The 25,439-nt window shown below is 53.2% G+C and overlaps 1 protein-coding gene, 2 non-coding genes and 1 pseudogene across 7 annotated transcripts; 3 read left to right on the forward strand and 1 right to left on the reverse strand.

Annotated features, from left to right (window-relative positions):
- Positions 1-4,000: 4,000 nt before the first annotated feature.
- Positions 4,001-4,072, reverse strand: TRNAC-GCA (transfer RNA cysteine (anticodon GCA)). The gene has a single exon. It is a non-coding gene; the product is annotated as a tRNA-Cys (tRNA).
- A 3,439-nt stretch (positions 4,073-7,511) lies between these two features.
- TRNAC-GCA (transfer RNA cysteine (anticodon GCA)) lies at positions 7,512-7,583 on the forward strand. The gene has a single exon. It is a non-coding gene; the product is annotated as a tRNA-Cys (tRNA).
- A 5,012-nt stretch (positions 7,584-12,595) lies between these two features.
- LRRC61 (leucine rich repeat containing 61) lies at positions 12,596-25,285 on the forward strand. Of its 5 annotated transcripts, none has more exons than XM_055591248.1 (2): positions 12,596-12,671; positions 23,863-25,285. In XM_055591248.1, the coding sequence occupies exon 2, from the start codon at positions 24,021-24,023 to the stop codon at positions 24,804-24,806; it is 786 nt and encodes a 261-aa protein (XP_055447223.1). In that variant the 5' UTR covers positions 12,596-12,671; positions 23,863-24,020; the 3' UTR covers positions 24,807-25,285. The 5 variants fall into 5 exon arrangements, with proteins under 5 accessions (XP_055447223.1, XP_055447225.1, XP_055447222.1 ...); XM_055591250.1 differs by having other exon boundaries at positions 12,601-12,734; XM_055591247.1 differs by lacking the exon at positions 12,596-12,671 and adding an exon at positions 12,746-13,304.
- Positions 19,110-20,706, forward strand: LOC129658462 (uncharacterized; annotated as a pseudogene).
- Positions 25,286-25,439: the final 154 nt, after the last annotated feature.

Consider the following 25,439-nt stretch of genomic DNA (forward strand, 5'->3'; position numbering starts at 1 on the left):
GGAAACAAAGAAATCCAGCAGTGATGAAGATAAAATGGATGAACTTTAATTAAAATTTAGATTTTCTGCAAAGCAAAAAGAACAACCTGGAGAAAAAAGATGAATGGCAGACAAGGGAAATGATTTGCAACCCATGACATATACAGAACTGTACAAAAAAGATCATGATGACTTGGATAACCACGATGGTGTGATCACTCACCTAGAGTCAGACATCCCGGAGTACGAAGTCAAGTGGGCCTTAGGAAGCATCGCTATGAACAAAGCTGGTGGAGGGGATGGCATTCCAGCTGAGCTATTTCAAATCCTAGAAGTTGATGCTGTTAAAGTGCTGCACTCAATATGCCAGCAAATTTGGAAACCTCAGCAGTGGCCATAGGACTGGAAAGGTCAGTTTTCAGTCCAATCCAAAAGAAGGGCAATGTCAAAGAATGTTCAAACTACCACATAATTGCACTCATTTCACATGCTAGCAAAGCAATGCTCAAAATCCTTCAAGCTAGGCTTCAACAGTATGTGAACCAAGAACTTCCAGATGTTGAAGCTGGATTTAGAAAAGTCAGAGGACCCAGAGATCAAATTGCCAACATCCAATGGATCATAGAAAAAGCAAGAGAATTCCAGAAAAATATCTACTTCTGCTTCACTGACTATGCTAAAGCCTTTGACTGTGTGGGTCACAACAAACTGTGGAAAACTCTTAAAGAGATGGGAATACCAGACCACCTTACTTGCCTCCTGTGAAACTTGTATGCAGGTCAAGAAGTAACAGTTAGAACTGACAAGGGAAAGATGGATTGGTTCCAAATTGGGAAAGGAGTATGTCAAGGCTGTATATTGTCACCCTTTAACTTCTATGCAGAGTACATCATGTGAAATGCCAGGCTGGATGAAACACAAGCTGGAATCAAGGTTGCTGGGAGAAATAGCTATAACCTCAGATATGCAGATGACACCACTTGCAGAAAGTGAAGAGGAACTAAAGAGCCTCTTGACGAAAGTGAAAGAGGAGAGTGAAAAAGCTGGCTTAAAACTCAACATTCAAAAAATGAAGATTATCACTTCATGGCAAATGGATGGGGAAACACTGGAAACAGTGACAGATTTTCTTTTCTTGGGCTCCAAAATCACTGCAGATGGTGACCGCAGCCATGAAATTAAAAGACACTTGCTCCTTGGAAGAAAAGCTATGACAAGCAGACAATGTATTGAAAAGCATATTCAAATTACTTTGCCAGCAAATATGGTTTTTCCAGTAGTCATGTACAGCTGTGATACTTGGAGAAGGCTGAGTGCCAAAGAATTGATACTTTTGAACTGTGGTGTTGGAGAAGATTCTTGAGAGTCCCTTGAACTGCAAGGAGGTCAAACCAGTCAATCCTAAAGAAAATCAACCCCGAATATTCATTGGAAGGACTGATGCTGAAGCTGAAGCTCCAATACTTTGGCCACCTAATGGGAAGAGCTGGCTCATTGGAAAAGACCCTGATGCCAGGAAAGATTGAAGGCAGAAGGAGAAGGGGCCAACAGAGGGATGAGATTGTTGGATGGCATCACCGACTCGATGGACATGAATTTGAGCAAGCTCCAGGACTTGGTGATGGACAGGGAAGCCTGCTATGCTGCAGTCCATGAAGTTGCAAAGAGTCAGACACGACTGAGTGACTGAACAACAAACATATACAGAGGTCATCAATAAGACACAGCAGGTTAATGGCAAAGGAGACAAGCAGGCAATTCACAAAAGAAGTGGTAGAAGTGACTTTCCAGCATGAAAAGATGCTTCCCATCATTTATAAGCAAGGAAAGCAAATGGAAACAACAATGTAACCCCATCATTACCTGTTATGTTAACAGAGGTCAAAACTGCTAACAAACTATAACAGACATGTCTCCTAATAGTCACAGTCAGTGTTGCCTGCAGCTCCCCTTGCTCTGAATACTTCCATGCACGCTAGCTGACTTCCAGCTGTCAGCACTGTCTTCCTGCCCTGTGCTGCAGGCTGGAAGTGCTCTCAGGAAGATATTGCCGTCAGCACACTCTTTGATTGATAGGGCTTGCATGTACATGCTCCTGGGGTTTCTCCAGCTCTGGTGGCCCCCTGAGCAGATGGTTTGTGCTTCTGTCTTCATCATGAGGTGTGTTCCCTGGGCAGCCTACCAACGCCGTAGAAGAAACATGGAAAACAGACCAACCACAAAATGACCTGGAGCCCAGTGTTGCCAAACCTCGGCAGAAGCAGAGTCACATGAGTGAAATATAAATGCTTATTGTTCTGAGTCAGGGTTTTCAGGCATTTGATATGCAGCATCGTGGTGGCATAGCTGACTGATCAGCGTAATGACAGGTCTAGCACAGGGTGACATACATGTTGTGTTTCTACTCCCTTGTTGATGATACTCGCATTACTCCAGGTTCTCCTGTTACAATGAGCATCCCTACATAGATCCCTGTGCATGGGTGCTGGAACTTCTCTAGGCTGTATGTCTCCATGTAAAGAGCAGAGTTGTGGGTGTTGTTTACTTTCAATGTCACAAGGTATTACCAAATTGTCCTCCAAAGCAATTATTTACACTCTGACAAAACTTACAGGAACTCCTGGACTTCATTTGTTACTCAGCCTTTTTTATTTTTTCAACCAGATAATGTGTGTAAAATGGTATCTTGTCTTAACTTACATTTCACTAATAATACCTGATGAGCCTGACTCTCTTCATCTGTTTGTTGGCCATTTGGATTTCCACTTCTCTAATTTGTTCATATTGTTTGCTTGATTTTCTATTAGACTTTTTGGGCCTTTTTCTTACTGATTTATAGAATTTCTTTATATATTTTAGCTACAAGTTCCCCTAATCCCATATAGCTAGTGCCAGGAAGAGAGATGGAAGAAGACAGTGTGTGTTGGTGGGGGGGTTCAGTTCAGTTCAGTTGCTCAGTCGTGTCCGACTCTTTGCGACCCCTGGGCTGCAGGATGCCAGGCTTCCCTGTTCATCACCATCTCCCAGAGCTGCTCAAACTCATGTCCATTGAGTTGGTGGTGCCATCCAACCATCTTATCCTCTGTCTTCCCCTTTTCCTCCTGCTTTCAATCTTTCCCAGCATCAGGGTCTTTTTTAATGAGTCAGCTCTTCACATCAGGTGGCCAAAGTATTGGAGCTTCAGCTTCAGCATCAGTCCTTCCAGTGAATATTCAGGACTGATTTCCTTCAGGATTGACTGGTTTGATTTCCTTGGAGTCCAAGCAACTCTCAACCAGTATATTGCTGGTTACCGCAGTCCTTTTCTTTTATTTTTCCCCTCTTTTCTTTTAAATTAGCACCCTTCTTCTTTTATCTAGTTATCCTTACATTCAATTGACCAGTTCTTCATTTGATTCCCTTGCTCACCACAGGCAGTTCCTGCTGTGCTCTGTCTCTCCTGTGTCTGGCATCAAGTAGAACACAAATATGTCTTGAGTAAATGGATGATTCTGTCATAGCCATTGCTCTTATTTCTGTAAGCTTTGTGAGGATAACATGGGGGTCAAAGAGCCCATGCCACTATAGGGAAGATGGGTTAGGAACAGTGGTGTGCTTGAGCTTACTTGCACCAGAGAGGCAGTTCAGCATGTCTTCCCAACACTATGATCAGTGATCTTGTGTTTGTGGCTTGACATTGGATTTGGTGAGATTATATATACTGTGAAGTTGGAAAACACTGCAAATCAATGCTTCCCCTCCCCTCAAGAGCTGGTTGTTAAACACTTACCAACACAGCACTAACTTAGGGCAATGAAAACATGTAGAAACATGCCTATGTAGGACAAGACCAGTGGTAAGTGAAATAAAAAGCCATAGTTGGAGGAACGTATCACTCTAGGCTTGTCGTGTTCAGAGACAGGGTTTTAAGTTACTCCAGATTTTTCCCAGATTTGAGAAGACTTGGTATCCTGAGGCCCTGGATTAGGGAAAGGAGCTGAACCTTCAATATCAGCTCCAGCTAGCAAAAGTGAAGGACAGCAGGGGGCACCTGGATTTGAACCAGGGACCTCTTGATCTGCAGTCAAATGCTCTACCCCTTAGCTATACCCCCTGATGTAAGTGGAGGCCTTAGTACTACCTTTTACCTGTGTAGCCATGCCCAACACTCCTATAAATTTTTGCTACAAGGTGTTCACCAGGCTGGGCCTGCTCAAAGCTGCCAAACTGGCCTCACTATAATTTTACTCCCTTGATGCAAACCAAGCACCAGGTTCCCCCTCCCTGTAACCACCTCCCTGCTCTTTCTGGAAAAGCACTGACACTGGTATTTATGGCAGGAGGGGCCTTCAGGGTCACTGGTCTATGCCCTTCACAGTGGGCATCTGAACACAGAGATTCAGGATTACTGGTCTGCCCAAGCACACACAGCTCCTCACAGATAAACTCAGGACCTGAATCCACTTCTCCTGACTTTGGGTTCAGGACCTTATAACTAAGCCAGTGAGTCTCTTATCTTCCTCTTTTCCCTATCCTCTATCAGTCAAAAAATGTAAAGGCTACAGAAGAGGAGCGCTTTAATAGATTAATGAGGAATTGGGACCATCAGGGGAACTAGAGTGTGGGCTTAGCAGAGCACAAGGAAAAGCTAATGGGGACACCAGAATTTGACCTTGGGCATGCTGCACCCTTCGGGCCAGTCCTCAGATTTCCTGTGCTCAGGAAGCATCTTGGGAGCTTGTCAAATATGCAGATGTGATGTGGGGTTAGGAACAAGCTTCTTATTGAGGGTCTGGGGGATCCCACTTTGAGAAACACCTGTCACAGATCTATATCGGCTCCCTTGTGCGCCACCTGCAGGAAGACTTAGGTACTGAACCCCCAGGAAGGGATGGGTTAGGAATTCTAGCTCCTGCCCCAGGGTCAGGCTGAGCTGGTGGGCAGAGGCAGGATGAAAACCAAGGACCACAATGAGATTGGTCATCCTCTGAACTCGGTTCTTGACCCGTGGTTCTTAATTGTAGGGTGTGTCAAAATCACTTGGAGGACTTGTTAAAACAGGGATGTCTAGGCTTCTCCCTGAAAGTTTCTGATTAACAAATTCTCAGGTAAATTCTCTGATCCTGGGGGTCTGGGGCCATGCTTTAAGAACCGCTGCTCTAGATCCACAAGTCTGTGACCAGGCCCTTTCACACTCGCAGCCACACCCAGGGTACCTGTTCACCCTTGCCTCATCTGTGTGTTTACTGAGCACTGGTGCCTCCTCCACTCCATCAAAGATCCATATCCTTACATCCCACCCCCCCAGCCTTTCCTCCCATTGCCTGCTGGGAGCCCCCGGGAGGGTCTTCTTTGTCATGGATTAGCTCTCTTCCTAGTTTACCATTCAGGAAACTAAATCTAAAGAAGCTTCTGCAAATATGGGGAAAACTCATTCAAGGGAGTCAAGGAGATCCAGCTCTTCTGTCCAGAGCAGCCCGATTCAAGCTGAAAATCTCAGTCTGCCTCAGAAAAATTCAGCCCAGGGGGTTGTATTATTACATGTATATTGCAGATGAGGAAACAGAGATTGGGAGAGTATCTTTGGCCCCACAAAGGCAAGTCGCTCAGGAGAGAAGGCGGCTCCAGATATCCCAGGGGTGTCATCCTTCAGCTTTGCATTTCCTTGTTTCTCTCTGGGTTCATTCCTTCTTTCTCCTTAATTCATTGAGGTTCTGATCCAGGTAATGCTCTTAGGTTTGGCACATCTGAAATGTCTTTCTTTTGTCCTCTTGCTTGAATGTCAGTTTACCTGGGTTCAGAATTCTAGATTGCCTCTACAGCCATAGCACCCTGAATGCACCCAATCTTGTCGGAATTCTAGGTTGGAAGTTATTTTTCTTTATACCTAAAAAATGTATTTTATAATACTATAAAGTATCAGTAAAGACAACTTTATTATTCAATTGCTGTTCTCACCAAAGTATCAAATGTAAAAAAATTTTGAAATGCATGCATGGTTCATGGGTCTGGCTACACAGCTAATTAATTTTACTTATTTGTGCCTATATTTTCACTTACACAATTTTAAAAAATAATATTTTCCTAATTATGATAAATAATAATAAAGTGCTGTACTCAGTATGTCAGCAAATCTGGAAAACTCAGCAGTGGCCACAAGACTAGAAAAGGTCAGTTTCATTCTAATCCCAAAGAAAGGCAATGCTGAATAATGCTCAAATGACCATACAATTGTGCTCATTTCACATGAAAGCAAGGTAATGCTCAAAATCCTTCAAGCTAGGCTTCAGCAGTACATGAATCGAGAACTTCCAGATGTTGAAGCTGGATTTAGAAAAGGCAGAGGAACCAGAGATCAAATTGCCAACATCCATTGGATCATAGAAAAAGCAAGAGAATTCCAGAAGAACATCTACTTCTGCTTCATTGACTAGTCTAAAGCCTTTGTGCGGATCACAACAAACTGTGGAAAATTCTTAAAGAGATGTGAATACCAGACCAACTTACCTGTCTCCTGAGAAACCTGTATGCAGGTCAAGAAGCAACAGTTAGAGTGAAAAAACTGGCTTAAAACTCAACATTCAAAAAAACTAAGATTTTGGCATCCAGTCCCATCACTTCATGATACATAGATGGGAAAAAAGTGGAAACAGTGACAGACTTTATCTCCTTGGGCTCCAAAATCACTGTAGAATAGTGTCTGTAGTAACAACATTAAAAGACACTTGGTCCTTGGAAGGAAAGCTGTGATAAACCTAGATGGCATATTAAAAAGCAGAACATCACTTTGCCAACAAAGGTCTGTATAGTTGAAGCTATGGTTTCTTCAGTAGTCATGTCTGGATGTGAGAGTTGGACCACAGAAGGCTGAGCGCCAAAGAATTAATGGTTTTGAATTGTGATTGCTGGAGAAGACTCTTGAGAGTCCCTTGGACTACAAGGAGATTAAACCAGTGAACCCTAAAGGAAATCAACCCTGAATATTCATTGAAAGGACTGATGCTGAAGCTGAAGTTCCAATACTTTGGCCACCTGATCCAAAGAGCTGACTCACTAGAAAAGACCTTGATGCTTAGAAAGATTGAGGAGAGGAGGAGAAGGGGACAACAGAGGGTGAGATGGTTGGATGGCATCACTGACTCACTAGACATGAGTTTGAGCAAACTCGGGGAGATGGTGAAGGACAGGGAAGCCTGGTGTGCTGCAATCTGTGTGGTCACAAAGAGTCGGACACAGCTTAGCAACTGAACAACAACTATAATAAAGCAATAAAAAGGTATAAATCCACAGGACAAACAGTATATAGATGAGATAATTAGTTTGACCTGAAAGAAAAAAACAAAAGAGCTGACATAGTCTGTAGAGAAATCATCCAAGAAGTAAGCACTTCTGTGGGAGGCGCAGGGGAGGTTGGAGACCAGAGGGCGTTACTGAGGGATGCAGTTCTACAGGTTTCCACTGGCTCTCAGAGAATGGATGGTAATTGCCGTCTACTGCATACCTGGGTGTTATGACACAGTGAATTGGTGCTAGTTCAGAACCTAGAACGGCCTGGGGGTATAGCTCAGGGGTAGAGCATTTGACTGCAGATCAAGAGGTCCCCGGTTCAAATCCGGGTGCCCCCTGCTGATTTTCTTTCCATCTGGAGACCACACACGTGGTCACTGTAGATTAGATCTCAGTACCACCAACCTTCACCTCCACCCCAACCCCACTTGTTGGGAGGCTTTTTAAATTAGGCTACTTTCTTCTAGGGGGGCTTAGCAAACAGAACATGGAAGGAGTAAGGAGAGGAGAGGAAAGGTAGGAAAGGTCATCTTCTGACTCAGGAAATGGTTGGAAGTTTTCCTCATCCAGCGTTAGAGGCTTTGTCTTGACCCTAAGAGCTGTGTGTGTTTGGTCAGCTCTCCCAATTACTATTACTATTTCTGCTTTCAAGTGAGTTAAGAAGGTCCAAGGAGCTACCTGAATTAGCAGCTGTGCCTCACAGACTCCGGGGAAGAATCTGGATATTTTTATTTGAAAAACAACACATTGTCTGCTCTTCCTACCCAACCAGGACTATCTGATCAGACACATTTGGGGGAAGATGATACTGGATGATTCTCAAGGGCATTTTGTCTGAACACGGGCTTCCCAGGTGGTGCAAGTGATAAAGAAGCTGCCTGCCAATGCAGGAGACTAAGAGACGAAGGTTCAATCCCTAGGATGGAAAGATCCCCTGGAGGAGGGTATGGCAGCCCACTCCAGTATTCTTGCTTGGAGAATCCCATGGACAGAGGAGCCTGGTGGGCTACAGTCCATAGGGTCGCAAAGAGTCAGACACGACTGAAGCGACTTAGCACGCACATATGATTATCAAAGCCAGTGCCCTCGACAGGGCCAGAAGGAAGGAGGGAGAGGGTGGGAAGAAGACCTGGTGGGAAAGTCGTGCTTCTGCCAGGAGGCAGACCCCCAGGTTCTGGAAGCCACAAACATCTGGGTGACTGGCTGTGCTATGGGTGGAAAGGTGCTTTTTAGATAATAATGGCTCACAGTTAGATCATTTAAACACAGATCACGAGGTCTCTGATTCATAATCCAAGTAACGTTACTGCTGTCACTTTAAAAAATTAATAGACTTTATTTTTTTTAGAACACTTTTAGGTTTACAGAAAATCTGAGCAGAAAGTATAGAGAGCTCCCCTCCATCCCCTCACCTCAGCTACCCCCTCCCAGGTGCCCCATTATTAAATTTTATATTAGTGTTGTTATTGTCCAGTCATCCACTCATGCCTGACTCTTTGCGATCCCATGGACTGCAGCACACCAGGCTTCCCTGTCCATCATCATCTCCCAGAGCTTGCTCAAACTCATGTCCATTGAGTTGGTGATGCCATCCAACCATCTCATCCTCTGTGGTCCCCTTCTTCTCCTGCCTTCAGTCTTTCCCAGCATCAGGGTCCTTTCCAATGAATCAGGTTTTCACATCAGGTGGCCAAAGTATTGGAGCTTCAGCGTCAGTCCTTCCAATGAATATTCAGGACTGATTTCCTTCAGGATTTGGTTTGATTTCCTTGCAGTCCAATGGACTCTCAAGAGTGTTCTCCAACACCACAGTTCAAAAGCATCAATTCTTCGGTGCTCAGCCTTCTTTATGATCCAACTCTCACATCTGTACACGACTACTGGAAAAGCACAGCTTTGATTAGATGGACCTTTGTTGGCAAAGTAATGTCTCTGCTTTTTAATGTGATGTCTAGGTTTGTCATAGCTTTTCTTCCAAGGAGCAAGAGTCTTTTAATTTCATGGCTGCAGTTACCATCTGCACTGATGTTGGAACCAAAGAAAAGAAAGTCTGTCACTGTTTCCAGTGTTTCCCCATCCATTTGCCATGTAGTGATAGTCTTCGTTTTTTGAATGTTGAGTTTTAAGCCAGCTTTTTCACTCTCCTCTTTCACCCTCATCAAGAGGCTCTTTAGTTCCTCTTTGCTTTCTGCCATAAGGGTGGTGTCATCTGCATATTTGAGGTCATTGATATTTCTCCTGGCAATCTTGATTCTAGCTTGTACTTCATCCAGTCTGGCATTTCACATGATATACTCCACATATAAGTTAAATAAGCATGGTGACAATATATAGCCTTGACTTACTCCTTTCCCAGTTTGAAACCAGTTGGTTGTTCCCTGTCCAGTTCTAAGTGTTGCTTCTTGACCTGCATACAGATTTCTCAGGAGGCAGGTAAGGTGGTCTGATATTCCCATCTCTTGAAGACTTTTCCAGTTTGTTGTGATCCACACAGTCAAAGGCTTTGGCGTAGTCAGTAAAGCACAAGTAGATGTTTTTCTGGAACTCTCTTGCTTTTTGTATGATCCAATGGATGTTGGCAATTTGATCTCTGGGTTCCTCTGTGTGGGGTGATGGTGGTGAGATCAGACAGCGCCATCTCTACTACTGGTCTTTGAAACATTGTTAAGAAAATTTGGAGAAAATATCTGCAGTGCATATGTCCAGAATATATAATGAACTGAGCCAAATATAAATATATAAAGAATTCAACAGTAAGACAAACCCAATGTTTTAAAGTAGGCAAAGAATTTGCAACCACACTTCACAAAAGAAGACATACAAATGGCAAAAAAGCACCTGAAAATGTAATCACCATTATTATTCATCTGGAAATGCAAATGACTAAAATGAAAAGGGCTGACAATAAAGTGCTGATGAGGATTGGAGGCAATTTGAACATTGTTCCTAGGAATACAAAACGGCACAAACACTTTGGAGAATAGTTTGGCAGTTTCTTACAGAGTTAGGCATTATTTACCATAGACCCCACCATGGTCACTCCTATCTTACCAAAGATAAATGAAAACTTCTGCCCTCACAAAGACAGGTCTGTTCATAGCAGTTATCTCACACGCTAGTAAAGTAATGCTCAAAATTCTCCAAGCCAGGCTTCAGCAATACATGAACAGTGAATTTCCAGTTGTTCAAGCTGGTTTTAGAAAAGGCAGAGGAACCAGAGACCAAATTGCCAACATCCGCTGGATCATCAAAAAAGCAAAAGAGTTCCAGAAAAACATCTATTTCTGCTTTATTGACTATGCCAAAGCCTTTGACTGTGTGGATCACAATAAACTGTGGAAAATTCTGAAAGAGATGGGAATACCAGACCATCTGACCTGCCTCTTGAGAAATCTGTATGCAGGTCAGGAAGCAACAGTTAGAACTGGACATGGAACAACAGACTGGTTGCAAATAGGAAAAGGAGTACGTCAAGGCTGTATATTGTCACCCTGCTTATTTAACTTCAACGCAGAGTACATCATGAGAAACGCTGGGCTGGAAGAAGCACAAGCTGGAATCAAGATTGCTGAGAGAAATATCAATAACCTCAGATATGCAGATGACACCACCCTTATGGCAGAAAGCGAAGAGGAACTAAAAAGCCTCTTGATGAAGGTGAAAGAGGAAAGTGAAAAAGTTGGCTTAAAGCTCAACATTCAGAAAACTAAGATCATGGCATCTGGTCCCATCACTTCATGGGAAATAGATGGGGAAACAGTGGAAACAGTGTCAGACTTTATTTTTGTGGGCTCCAAAATCACTGCAGATGGTGACTGCAGCCATGAAATTAAAAGACGCTTACTCCTTGGAAGAAAAGTTATGACCAACCTAGATAACATATTGAAAAGCAGAAACATTACTTTGCCAACAAAGGTCTGTCTAGTCAAGGTTATGGTTTTTTCAGTGGTCATGTATGCATGTGAGAGTTGGACTGTGAAGAAAGCTGAGTGCCAAAGAATTGATGCTTTTGAACTGTGGTGTTGGAGAAGACTCTTGAGAGTCCCTTGGACTGCAAGGAGATCCAACCAGTCCATTCTGAAGGAGATCAGCCCTGGGATTTCTTTGGAAGGAATGATGCTAAAGCTGAAACTCCAGTACTTTGGCCACCTGATGCGAAGAGTTGACTCATTGGAAAAGACTCTGATGCCGGGAGGGATTGGGGGCAGGAGAAGGGGATGACAGAGGATGAGATGGCTGGATGGCATCACTGACTCGATGGACGTGAGTCTGAGTGAACTCTGGGAGTTGGTGATGGACAGGGAGGCCTGGCGTGCTGCGATTCATGGGGTCGCAAAGAGGTGGACACGAATGAGCAACTGAACTGAACTGAAAATTGAAAAGAATCCAAGTTGTCAACAGGGTAAATGGGTAAACAAATTATGCTACATTCATATAAAGGAATTATACTCAACAATAAAAATGAATGAATTCCTGATTCATACAACAGCATGGCTGAATCCCGGAAACATTGCATTAAGCCAAAGAGGCTATACATAAAAACTGCATAGTGTGTAGTGCCATCTTTATGAAGTATTAGGGAATGTAAACCTAGTCTTTCATGACAGATGGCATATTAGCTGTTACCTGGGGCACAGGGTGGAAAGCTCATTGGGAAAAGGTGAAGTGATTTATTACTTTATTATTACTGGATGTGTGTGTGGATAGACATATCCTACACCTTAATTGTGAAGGTGGTTCTGCAAGTGAACAAATTTGTCAAAATCCACTGCAATGCACACTTAAAATTGGGACATTGATTGGATCTAAATCATGTCTTAAAAAACCAGAAATGTATTCCTGCAGGGAGAGACTATTAGTATAGAATAGAAATGCATTAGAATATGGAGCCTAGGAATAGATTCCTACGTATATGGGAGTGAAAGAAGGCGGGAGTGGGGCGGGGGGGCGGGGGGGGGTGCAGAAGTAATCAGCGAGGAATACACACTGCAGGAGGATCAGCTCTAAATGATAAAAAGGTCAGATGAACCCCCCGTCTCAAATCATGCACAAAGGTCAAGTTCAGGTGGGTTAAAGGCCCCGCGGTGGAAGGGACCTTGGGGATCGGCCAGTGGAAAAGGAAGACTTGGTCGCCATCGGCCCGCAGCTCATGCCAGCGCTTCTTCCAAGACCATAGAGCTAAACTAGCACGATTATAAACAAGCAAACAAGTCTCTCCCCGCCCCCTCCAAACTAGCACCCTTAAACTAGAACAATGTCAATCTGGGCAGAGCAGTGAGCGACTTCCGGCGGAGGAGCCGGCGAGACCTCACCGTTTCCGGTCGGGGCCCGCCGCGCCTGCGCACTCCCTGCTGACTGCTGGTAGGAGGAACGTAGGCGCCTCGGGACGCGCTTGGGAGCGGAGGATCCCTTGGGCTGTCGCTTCCGTAAGTCCGCCCCGGAACCTGGACTCCTCCCCCTTGGCTGTGCTGGGCCCTGGGCGCCTCCTGGTAGGTCCAGCTGCTGCGCTGCGCCAGGGGGTGGGAGGCGGCGCCCTGCTCCCAGCTGCGGGGCCGCGGCCGGTGGCTGGTGGAGTGGCGCGGGCGTCCCGTTTCCGTCGGCCCCGCCGGCCGGCCTGACCCTCGGCAGTAGGTAAGCCGGGGAGCGAGCGTGGCGGTCCCTGGATTCCAGGGGCAGAGGCAGCTTGTCCTGACCTCGGCCCAGCGGGCGGCCCGGTCTCCCCGGTCTTCAGAGTCCGCGCTGGACAGCGAGCTCATGTCCATCAGTCAGTCTATGCCTGGAACTGTCGCTCGATACCTTGATGCGAAGAACTGACTCATTGGAAAAGACCCTGATGCTGGGAAAGATTGAGGGCGGGAGGAGAAGGGGACGACAGAGGATGAGATGGCTGGATGGCATCACTGACTCGATGGACATGAGTTTGAGTGAACTCCGGGAGTTGGTGATGGACAGAGATTGCTGGCGTGCTGCAGTCCATGGGGTCACAGAGTCGGACACGACTGAGAGACTGAACTGAACTGAACCGAACGTCACTAATCCTTCACAAGCCAGTGAGTCAGGTGCTGTTCTCCCTGTTGTGTAGACGGGGAAACCGAGGCTCAGTAGCGGGAGGAGCACACAGCTCTTCGCCCACAGGCAGGATTTAAGCCCCCATAGACTGGCTGTGGAACTTGATGCTCTCAATTCACTATGGAGAGCAGCCTCGCAGAAAAGAGCCAAGTGTGTGTAGTTTAAAACACCTCATTTTGTGTCACTTTTTGCATATGATGAAACCTAATGATGCGTGTTTGTTTCAAGCCTCTTCTTTAGGGTTTGCGTGCAACCAAGTGTGCACTTGGGACCAAAGCCGGAAATGTACAGTGGTTTGCTCTAGGCTTTCACATCCATGTGTTCCTCTAGTCCCATCCTCTTCTTCACCATCTTCTATCTCCTCCTAGCTTGAGTGGGTAGGGGAATGAGAAGCCCAGGACTTGGAGGCTCATCCAGTGCTTTGAAGTCCCCTGCAGGTCTGGCGGGGATGGACTGGCACCACCCCCTCCCCCCCTCCACCCCCCCAGTGCAGGGACTGACAGAGGTGGGGGCTGGTGACTGAGCAGGGTGAAAACGTCTCTCTGGCATAGGTCCTGAATGCCCAGGGTAGGCTGAGTTGCAAACGAGGTGCTGGGGTGAGGCAGGCCTAGGAGAAATAGAAAAGTGCCCCCTTTCCTTCTGGGCCTGCGCGTGGGAAAAGGCCTGTTAAGAGTTGTTGTTGAGGTGCTAAGGCATGTCTGACTCTTTGCAACCCCATGACTGTAGCCCAACAGGCTCCTCTGTCCGTGGGATTGTCCAGGCAGGAATACTGGAGTGGGTTGCCATTTCCTTCTCTAGGGGATCTTCCTGACCCAGGGATCAAACCCACGTCTCCTGCCTGGGCAGGTGGATGCTTTATCACTGAGCCACCTGGGAAGCCACTGGTGAGGGTGGTGAGGAAACCTCTGATCCGTTGAACCAGCGCCTGTGCTGAGGCCCCGCCTGCCTCAGGCTCAGCCAGCAGGTTGCTGCCTCTCTGAGTATATGGCTTCCCCTTGGGAGACTGTAGGCTCCTGGGCATAAACTGCCTGGGTCCTCCCCCTGCCCTCACTCAAGGACTTGCCTGCCACCCCAGCATCCTTCTTTGCTGTGTCAGGGGGGAAAAGAAAATAGATTCTTTCTCGTCTCTGAGGATAACTCCTTCCATCTCCCGGCCCGACATGCACCTGTGCCTCGAGCCCCTCGCCCTCTGGAGGCTCCTGCCACCAGGCCTCCCTATCTTCCCACTGCACCTTTGCTCTGTCTTGAGATGGAGCTAAGCCTTTCCCCTCCTGACCCTTTGACACAGCAAGTGCCTGCACCCCCTGCTTCTCATTGCATAGCTGGGGGCTCCAGCCACCTCATCCCACTGAAGTGACCCTGTCTGTCCTTTCTGGAAGGGCTTCCCTTGGCCCTCCCTAACATCACTTAGGTGTTTCTCTGCCCTCTGCCCATAGGGCACCTTTGGAGTCTGCTCCTCCTCTACCTTCCCCACAGTGTGTTGCCTGGGCAACCACCCTCCCCTTTCTTCTCCTGCCAGTGTTTTCCCTCCGTTTCTATGGGGACTTTTCTGTGGATCTGCATCTTTAGCTCAGTACCTGTCACGTCTACTCCTGAAGACTTGTTGCAGGAGAACCTTAAAATCGCCACATCTGTAGCTGATCTGGGTTACTGGGGAGGACCACTGGGGAGGCCCTATGTGTCCCCTCCTCCACGCAGCGGCCCAAGCACACCTGCCCCCCGCATGGCTCTCCAAACTGTCCCTTCACCTGCAGCCCTGCCGCCATCACCTGCTCCTCTGCCCCCCGCCCCCCATTCACTTCTCAGGGCCAGGCCTGCCTCTGTGGGGTCCCCCGCATCCTCCAGCTCAGCCCGACTGTCCATCTTGTCGTCCTCGAAGGTGCATGTGTCAGCTGTTATGAGTCATGTCACAAACAATCTGTCACTAATAACCAAAGTCCTGGAGTTTGTGGGTGACTTTCTTTTTAAATTTTATACTTTGGATTCGTGTAGACTCGAGGCCAGCTTTCCGCAGCTCTCATCCTGCTGTGCTTCGTTGGAGAGAAAGGGGCGCTTTACTGTGGGTGCCGCCCATCGCCCCAGGTTCCTGATCTGCCCAGGGCTCTCTGTCCAGAGACGGGGTTCCTCAAGCGGTAGCCCAAGGGGAGCCACCCTTCAGAGACAGCACTAAACTCCGGTGTCATAGACTCGGTGTGCCTCCCGGGCAGCCCGCCCGGGCTCTGCAGCACTCGCCCCGCTTGCCTCGCTGTTCCCAGGTTGTCTTGTCGTCCTGAGCCCCGCGTGCCAGCTGACAGCTCCTCTCCTGTGTGTGTGTTTAGGCACAGTGCTGGCTCATGGTAGATATTGACGAAGTTTTGTTAAATAGTCAAGTGGATCAAAGGTGTCCGCAGAATACAGACAGACCGGTGGGACAAGGCTGGTCGGGGACGGAACAGGATTGGTGCCCTGGGGTCCACTCGGGCCCTTGGGTGAAGGTGTTGGGGTGTGCCCCAGGCTGCAGCCTGACTCACAGGTGTTATGCTTTTCTCTGCCCTCATCCGTGAGTGCAGGCAGGACACAGGCCTGCCTCTGGTACCCTGCTCTGTGGGCCCAAGAGCGACGGAGCCGACAGACCGCTCTGGTCCTCTGCTGTGCCACGGAGCATCATGTTTCTGCTCTGGGTTTCCGTTTCTTCAATCAAAATAAGAGCAGAGGGGAGTCCATTCTGGTTCTGACATCTAGAGCCCTTCCTCTGGACCACGGCAGCGTCTGGCCCTTCGTCTGTGCCTTGACCCGGCCCCTCTGTGGCGTCCCCTCCAGCGGGCTCCAGGTGCCTGGTGTGGTGGTGGCTGACTTGGTTGTCTAGTGATGGGCTGGGGCGGTTTCCTCTTGGTTCTCCTGAGGCCTCTCCCACTGGACAGGGCTCCTCGGTGTCGAGCTGTCCACCTGCTTTCACAGTCGAACCTCCCTTGAGCTGCCCAGCAGGCTCGTCGCTCCCTGCCATCCCTGATGGCGCTTCTGAACGTTTCACGTTACCGAGTCAGAACGTCCTGGCTTAAATCTCCTAGGTTAGCCTGCGTCTCGCTCTGGGCTGGAGGGACGCACGCTCCTCCTCCTCAGGTGCCTGGGGTGGACCCGCCGTCCTCCTCTGAACCTTCTCTTTCCCTGGGAGACACGTCCTTGCTCGCTGGCCTTTCACCTTCCCTCGCATTTTCTTTTCTCCTTTCTGCATGTTTCGTCTCTGACTTCTTCGTGTCTCTTTTCTTTTGAGAGCGGCCCTGAATTTGATCTCATCTCCAGGAAAATGAGTGTGGGGGGTGGGGAGGGGTTGAGGACGGTGCCTGGGTGTAGGGTCTGAGCGTCTGGGTGAACTGGAGTCTGTGCCCTGGTTTGAGCTGACTGCAGGCAGAGTGGGTGAGGGGCAGCCCGCGAGGGGGTCGTGAACCAGGCGGGGCTGGGGGTTGCAACGCTCGCTCGCTTGGTGGTGTGGAGGGGCCCAGTCTGGGGGAGGGCATGGTAGGTGAGACGAGGAAATGTCATTAAGGGGCAGGCAGGGGACAAGGGAGCAGGGCAGAGGCTGGGAAGGAGTCTCCGGTGACAGGAAGCCAAGGAGACCATGCTGTCCAGAGTCGAGAGAACGGGGTGGGTGGGGCTGGTGCAGAGAAGTCGGAGTCAACTGGGGCCTTGGGGTCGGTGGGGGGCAGAGCCAGGGAGTGGTGGGGGCCGGACCCAGAGCAGAGCAGGCTCCGAGGGGAGGAGATGCTGAGTCGCCAGCGTCAGGAGCTGCCCCGTCCTTTGTGCCCTGATGGAGGCTTGGGAAGCATCAGGCTGCCTTGCTCCGCAGGACTGAGTGATGCCCCTGTTTTCCTGGGCCCTGTGGGTGCCCAGGATGCCAAGCCTGGCCCCCTCTGCTCCCACGGCCTCGCTGACAGTGCGGGCACCCATGGCTCTCCCCGGGAAGCCTGCCTGGTGCCTTGGAGCCCTACGTCATGGTGAGGTCAGCCCCCCCCGGGGTCCCACGGCCCCGCAGTGCCCCCATACAGCCCACAGTGGGGCTCTCCTCTTCCTGTCGTGTGAGTGAGAGTTTCATTCACGTCTGCCTCTCCCGCCAGCCTGGGGGCCTACCTGCATGCAGGGCCCTTGCCTACTGTATACTGTATCCAGCACGCAGAAACACTGTCAAGTGCCTACTAGGTTTTGGATAAACATTAAAAAAAAAAAACAAAACAGCGTTAGCATGGCAAAGAAGACAGACACAGATACCACTCAGGTGCCAAGGGCTGTGGTTCTGCTGGGTCCGGAACAGTGAATGTCAGGCCTCCCTCGCCAAGGAGGGTGGGGTCTGGAGAGCTCTGTCCTGGGATTGATCTCTGGTGGTCATGACTCCTCAGGTCCTCCAGCGCTCCCTTCTCCCCATCTCTGGCCTCATGTCCCCCCTCAATGGTGCCCACGGTTGAGAGCCCACTAGGCAAGAGCCATCCTCTTCCGCTTGCCTTACAGCCCAGGCCCACATTCTCACTGCCCCAAGCTCCCAGGCATGTCAGAAGTAGAAAAAGTCATAAAGCCCCGCAAGAAGCAGACGTCCTCAGGATCCGTGGGGCAAGAGCCCCAGATGTATGCCGACTCTTCCAGGACTAGACCCACGACCCCACCCGCCATTCCGGCTCCTCCCAGCTCCAAGTTCGATGCCAGAGCTACCAGCGCCCCTTGTGGGCTCGGCCAGGGTGCCAGGCAGCACCTGCCGGAGACTGAGGTCAAGCTTGAGTTTGCAGACGTAGAGGAGAAGGCCAGCAGTGGCCCCTGGAAGACCAGAAGCTCCAGTGCTCAGAAGATGGGTGGGAGGGACCCTTCCCAGCAGAGGAAGAGAGCCCGCCCCCTGCCCAGCAGCCTGTGGGTCCCTGTGCTTGACCAGGATTTCCGGGAGGGGCAGGAGGGAGGTCTCCTGGGCCTCGATGTCCTCAGTGAGGAGACAGGCCCACTGCCTGGGGAGGCCTGGCCCTGGCTCGGCTGCCCCCTCTGCAGATTGTCATGCCCTTGGCCGAAGGAGAGACTCCAGGCCCTGCGGCCTCCTATCCGCGCCAGGGCAGGGGTGCCCTGTGCAGCGGGGGGAGAAGGTGTGCAGGTGTAAGGCCCGCGGACGGTGCGAGGTGGGGGACCTGGTGCTCAGCCCTGGTCAGGCCGGACGGGCTTGGAGGCAGGCCAGCCCAGCGAGGCTGAGGAGGCAAGGCTGGCCGGCATCCTCATAGCCCGTCTGGCCAGAGAGGCACGTCACCTCAAGAAGCAGAAGAAGAGACACTTGCTTCCTGGTGGGGGCGAGCAGCCGCCTGGCCCTGAAGCTGCTGTGCCTGTAGAAGCCGGGGAGAACCGCGCAGGCCGAGGCCAAGGGATGGGCCCCCAGGCTGTCCCCGGGTCAGCGGCCCTCCCCAACATGAGGCACTTCTTTACTGTCAACTTGCTGGAACGTCCGCTGGGTCACCCGCATTCCATGCCAGTCGAGCATCAGGCCTGGTGAAGTGAAGGGGCAGCCCCAATGCTCGCGTCTGTCCCATCACTTGGTGGGGAAGCACAGGGCTGGAGGCAGGAGGCCCCGGGGGGCAGCGGGGAGGGCCACCCGAGAAGCAGCAGAAGGGCCTGGCCTTGGTGGGCCAGCAGCCGTATCCCTGAGGGCCACCGTCACCATGCCAGCGCCCGATGCCTCACCTCTGGAAGATAGGGACGGACAGGTGATTCCGCGTGGCCCTCCCCAACCTGCTCCCCCTCTAGAGAGGACCCTGCCACTCCCCTGATGGTGGTTGGGCAGGACCCAGGTGGCACGTATGCCCCCCAGCCAGCCCCAGGCCCAGGCCTGGAACCAGAGCACCGCGGAGCTCCTTTGTAGCCCAGCCCTGCCGCTCTCCTTTGTCTGGTCTCCACCCTTTCAGGAGGTTCGTGGCCCAGGGGGGACCCTTGCCACCGCCTCCAGCCTCCGGCCTTCTCCCATAGAGCAGAGCCCCTGCTCCACGAGGCGATGGGTGAGCAGGTGCCGGGCCGAGGGCATCCGAATCCACCTCACCGTTCCGTGGTAGCCGGGCCAAGGACGTGGACTCTGTGGATGTCACTGCCCACCGAGGGGCCTGAGGAGGCAGGCGGTGCTTGGGGTCCGCGGCCTGCCCCTGGGCTGCACTCCGGAGGACAGGCTGTGGGGCCAGCTCGGCCTGTGGCTCTTGGACCCGTCTCCCCGTGCCCGGGCTTCCTGAAAAGAAACTTGCGCGGACCACTGGGTGTCCATGCACCGCCGGCCAGAGTGGCTGGTGGGTGCAGCAGCGGCCGCCTGCACGAGTTTACGAGAAGCAGCAGCTGGGCAAGGCGGGGGCCGCCCTGTCTCCAGGCCACCTCCTGGAGCCTGACTGACAGCCCGATCACGCACCCACGACCCTTCCGGGTGGCGGCCGAGGAGGCGCGTGCCGCCCAGGCCGCGTTCCGCCCGGTGCCACCCCAGCTGCGCTACCCGCCTGTCTCCTTGGAGTGGAATGTGGGCACTTTGAGGAGCAGAGCGCCCAGGAGATTGGCGCGGCCGTGTGGCTGGCCGAGGGCCCGGCCCCTGCAGCTCTCCACGGACCACCAGCTTACCGAGCTCTTCCACCACTAGGACCCTGCCAGACCCCCGCTTAAAGGGCAGGATCGAGACTATCCTCCCCGAGGGGGTGGACAGGTACCACTGGAAGCAGGGTCTTGTGTACAAAGTGAAGGAGCTCATGCTGTCTAAATAGCCCGTGCCACCCTCCCCTTCCCTGCAGGGCCCCAAGGCTGGGTGGGTGGAGGCCCCCCTGAGCAACAGAGGAGCTAGGAGCCCCGGGTCAGAAGGGAAGGGCCAGGAGGAGCCAGTGCAGAGAATCTGGCCCCCCTCCTCCGGGTCCTCGCTGCTGGGCCAGAGTGAGAAGAGCCTGTTGGAGCGGCTGGAGAGCATGGGGCTGCTGGCCTCTGAGTGGAGCGATGCCTCCCCGTCCACGGAGAGCCACCTGGCTAGCATCATCGTCAAGAAGCACCTGCGTGAGAACAAGACAGTGGGTGCCCATGAGGACCCCTTGGCTTACTGGAAGAAGCGGCGGGACATCTGGCCAGCCCTGGCGAGACTGGCCACCACCTACCTTTCCTGTCCTGCTCCCCCTGCCGACAAGCGCCTCCTCTGCAAGCGTCTTTGCCTCCCTGGGCAGCCCCACCATCATGGAGTACAACTCCCTGCTCCTGGTGGAGACGTTTAAGCATCTTCTCTTCTTGAAGACCAACCTGGAGCATTTCTCCAGCCCTCATTTTCCCCTGCGGAGATCTGGCCTAGGAGAGGCAGAGCTGGGAGTGAGCGCTCAGAAGCCCCAGAAAGCTGCCCCGGGGGACGGCTACCTAGATGAGAGAAGTGGGCAGAGCGTCCTGTCCTAGGATGGCCAGACTCTGAAGCCTGTTTGAGAAGAATGAGGACGGTTTCTCAGTTCTGGCCAGGTTGCCAGTTTTGTTTTCAGGGAGAAGCCGTTTTCCATCTGCCCACTGCTTGCGTTACTGCCGGCGGCATGTGTGTGGAAAGGTGGGCCATGTTCCTTGGTGACTTGAGCCGTCCCGCCCCGTGTACGGGCGAGGTGCCCCTTTAAAGCGTTGCCGGGTAGGGAGGGCCCACATGCAGCTGGTCTGTGTCGGCTGTGACGGCCCTGGAGGGCAGCTTTCTCAGAGGGGCCGGGGCTGGGGAGGTGGGGGTGCCACGGGGAATGTCCTCAGCCGCCCTTCCTGGCAAAGGAAGATACATCAGCCACCTCAAGAGGCAGGTGCCCATGCACCCGCTGGTCTCCTTTGGCTCCGTCCCTTCCAGGGCATCCCGGGTGCCAGGGCCCTGGGGGGCTGGACCGCCCGGCACCTGCAGGCAGGTGTGCGGTGGAGCAGACCTGAGACTCCTCTCACGGCCGTTCTCACCTGTAGTTTCCAGGCTGCTGGGAACCTCGGGGTTTCTTGTTTGTACAGTGAAAGTGGTCTCAGGAAGCCAGAAAGGGCGTATGTTCTGGTACCCACTGGCCTGAGTTCCTTCAGGGCCGGGCGCAGGCCCTGGGGGCGTGGGAGTCCCAGTGCTGGTGGGATTGGGTGGGAGAAGGTGAAAGGGTGAGGTTGGAGGGCCTGTCCGTCCCATGAGGCATGAGTCCGGCTCTCCTGAGGCGCTGGGCCGCTGGGAGCCGGGCTCTGAGGAGGGAAGGTGGTGGAGGCTGGGAGGCAGCAGACTCACCTGCACTGTGGCCCTGGCCATGGGGGCGAGCCCCGGGAACCTGTCCCCTCTTCCCCGCCGAGTCACTGTGGCTAGTTCACTGCAGGACATTCAGGAGAAACTCACCGTGATCGTTTTTGCTCAGCAGCCCCCGTGAGCTCTTTACCTTGTGATCGTAACCCTCTGTACTAGTCGGTCCGCTGTGTGCTCATTTGAGCAGGGTCACCTGGCTCCTTGAAGAAAGCCTTGTGCAGCTTGTGTTCAGTGGTTGCAACAGCGTGACCTGAAGTCACCTCCACTCTCTGCTCAGGTGGCGTCTTCTCCCCCGCTGCTGGAAGGCATGTGTGCGTGGGGAGGGGGCGCTGTCCTGGGGGCCACATATTGGTCGGTGCCGCCATCCCTCAGTCAGCTCTCGGGAGAGGCACCCTTGTGGTGTGGCGTCACCCCCAGCAGCTTCTCCACGTTCCCGGAGAGGGGAAACCTGGACTGGAGAGGCAGGGGGGCGTGCGAGGAGGCAGGCGGAAGGCAGGGGTGAGAGGCTCGAGGGTCCTGAGCTCTTGGAGGCTCAGGCTCTGGAGCAGCCGTGCCCCAGGGGCAGTTTGGTCCCCCAGATGTTTGGACGGTCGCGGCTTGTGGGGGGTCACTCCTGTCCTCTCGTGGGTGGGAGATGGGCACACAGCAGAGGCAACACCTCGCTCCCAGGCGGCGTCCGGACCCCGTCTGCCTGGACTCAAGCCGGCCTCTTGAGGCTGGCACCACGGGCACCCCACCCCTCATCCTTTCTTCACCCACATGCCTGAGATGGAGCTGGGCGTCTGGTCACGTGGCCAGGCTCCAAGGCCACGTTCTCCCTCTCCATGGCTCCCTGACCACCGCAGGGTCGTGGTCTCTGGCTCCTGCATTTATGGCAGGACTCCAGTGCCCCTCACCTGCCCCCCACCCTGTGGGCCAGATCAGGTTTAACCTGACGCGGCAGTGGCTGCGTCGCCCCGCTGCTTACAAACAAACCCTAGCAGACGCTTCCGCGGAGCCAGCCAGGCTTCTCAGCAGGTACCTCTGTGCTTTGGGACAGAAACTTTGCTAGAAATGAAGGCGGAGCTGGGCTGCTGCAGATTAAAGATATGGGACCCCCTTCTCAGAGGTGGGGTGGGGGCGGGATGTATTGGCAGCCCCAGCAGCTTCCTAAGGGGTGTGTAGGAGCTCTAGGTCTGGTTTCCTTGGTAGCGGGGATGAGAAGTGACGTTGCTATGGAGACACAGCCTGGGAGCCTGACCATGGCCCTGGAGCCCTGGGCTTTGTAAACAGCAGGATTGAATGGCCCTGTGGTTCTCCGCGGGCACCACCCTGCCTGGCCTGGGCCTGGCTGGTCTGCAGGTTGGGGAGCTGCCACTTGGAACAGAGGTTTCTGCTTGTTTTCCTCTCTGCCCGAACCCTGACCCCTCTGTGCTTCTCTGGCATGGCAGCCGCCCCTCCCCCAGGCTGCCTCCCTTGGGCTCTGGGCTTTCGGTGGCCCCTGGATCTCTGCCCGTCCCAAGGCCACTGGCGGCCTGGAAGTCCCCTCCCTCCCCTTTTCCAGAGCCAACATCGGGGCCACCCTGCCCCTGCCTCCAGGATGGCTTCCCGGACTGTTCCGCCTTCCCTCCCCAGCCCCTCTTTGCCTACTTGGGAAACGGCGTCACGTTTGTGGCTGGAACCATGCTCTCTGGCTTACGGGAAAGGACATTCTGTTGAGGCCAGAGTGAAGAGCTGGTCTTGTCGGGCAGGGGTCGGGGGAACAAAGGCGCGGGGCCTGGTGGTGCTGCCACTCACTCCCTCGACTCCATCTTCCTCGTCTAGGACTGAAGGCTGTGCGCTCAGCCCCCACAGCTGCCACCAGGGTGGACCATGGAACCCTGAACCTATTTTGAGTTCGTTGCTGATGTTGAAAAAAAATCGAGTCGAGAACACCTTGGAGGGAATAAGGCAAGGCCCAGGTGCTCTCAACTATGTTTGCAAAAGCAGGGGACTCCCAGGAAGGAAGCAAAGGAGATTGGCGACTCTGGGGGCCTGTGTCTATTCAAAAATAGATTGAAAGCGTTTGAGAAGAAACATCTCAATTCATGATACTCACAAGCAGTTACCGATAAAGGAAAGGAATGAGATTGTGCACACTGGGGGCCGTGGAGGGATTGTAACGTCGGGCCTGAACTCCATCCAGGACCCCCTCAGGTGGGGGCCTGTGCCTGGCCGGCTCCCGCTGTGGGGTCTTGGCCCTCCTGCGCCTTGGGCTGGAGTCCTCCGGTCCTGCCGGGCCCCTGCTGAAGGTCTGTGGTGCTCAGAGGCCCACTCACTGTTCTATTGTCTCTCCTTAGGGACCTGCTGGCCCTCGAGTGAGGGTGTCGGAGACGTGTCCAACCCGGGCCCAGGCTGAGTGGAGGGGGCGACCCGTGGGGTGAGCAGCCCGCTGACCACCAGCGGCACCTGCATCGCAGCTGCCCGACCCCTCGGCCCCCTGGTCCCACTTGGTCTCATGGAGCCTCGGGGCGAGAAGTCAGGAGAGGCTGACGGGGTGCGCGTGACGCCCCAGCTGCTCAAGGCGCGCTCGGGCGAGTTCGCCCTGGAGTCCATCCTGCTGCTCAAGCTGCGGGGCCTGGGGCTGGTGGGCTTGGGCTGCCTGGGGGACTGCCTCGGCCTCGAGTGGCTGGACCTGTCGGGTAACGCGCTTACCCAGCTGGGCCCACTGGCCTCCCTGCGGCAGCTGGCTGTGCTCAACGTGGCTGACAACCGGCTGACGGGCCTGGAGCCCCTGGCCGCCTGCGAGAACCTGCAGTGTCTCAATGCTGCAGGCAACCTGCTGGCTGGGCCCGCGCAGCTGCAGTGCCTGGCGGGGCTGCGGGGTTTGGAGCGCCTGCGGCTCCGAGACCCGTTGGCGCGGCTCAGCAACCCGCTGTGCGCCAGCCCCTGCTACTGGGCCTCAGTGCGCGAGCTGCTGCCTGGCCTGAAGGTCCTTGATGGCGAGCGTGTGAGCGGGCGCGGCAGCGACTTCTACCAGCTGTGCCGGGACCTCGACAGCTCCTTGAGCCCCGACCCTGGTGCCCCTGGCCCCCGGCCCACGGAGGCCCAGCCTTGGGTGGAGCCTGGCTACTGGGAGGCCTTGCCCCCGCGCAGCAGCTCCATCCTGGAGGAGGCCTGCCGCCAGTTCCAGGACACGCTGCAGGAGTGCCACGACCTGGACCGCCAGGCCCGGGACAGCTTGGCCCAGGCCATGCGGGCGCTCAGCCCTGCGGGTGCCACTGCCGCCTCCTTCGTCTTCTGAAGGCGCCCCGGGCCCTCGGTGGCCTCCCTGCTCGTCTGGACAGTTTTGTCCCGCTGCTTGTTGCCCTTCAAGGAAAACTCCCCACGTCCATCAAAGACGTACCTCCCTTGGGCCCTCCCCAAGCAGCTGGCTCAGCCTGAGGCTGTCCTGCCACCACCTAGAAGAGTGCCTGGGAGGAGGTCCCTGGCCCCTTCCGTGGCTACAGCTGCTGCCTGTCCCAGCTGCATGAGCCTGAGGCTCGGAGGAAGAAAGCGGGTTGGTCCTAAGGCTGCAGCTGGGGGAGGCGGGGAAGGCCAGCCTCTTGCCCCTCCCGCCCTGGGAGAGGCCGTGGCTGAGCTCGCCTGCCTGGAAGCTGCATTTACGCACCTCCCTGGTTCTCCTGCTGTGTCCTTTGCGTCTGGGTCTCCCTGGAACCTCCACTGTCCCCATTCACACCCATGCTCATCCCTATTAAATTGTTTTAATTAGTATCAGTACACGTGGGCGTGCTTGGTTTTCCCAAGAGGGAGCCCCTGAAAGCAAGACTGGGTCCTCCACCCCCACTTCTGGTCTCCCCTGGGCAAGGAGGAGGTGTCTGCAGCTTTCTGGGTGTCCAGGCAGCTGGGTCCTGCCCCCTCCCCAACCTCCACCCCC

This window comes from Bubalus kerabau, chromosome 8 (genome assembly GCF_029407905.1).
Source record: "Bubalus kerabau isolate K-KA32 ecotype Philippines breed swamp buffalo chromosome 8, PCC_UOA_SB_1v2, whole genome shotgun sequence".
In the NCBI taxonomy this organism is placed as follows: Eukaryota; Metazoa; Chordata; class Mammalia; order Artiodactyla; family Bovidae; genus Bubalus; species Bubalus kerabau.

Excerpts from the sequence above, each read along its gene's own strand:
- LRRC61 (XM_055591248.1), top strand. The coding sequence starts at position 24,021 with ATGGAGCCTCGGGGCGAGAAGTCAGGAGAGGCTGACGGGGTGCGCGTG.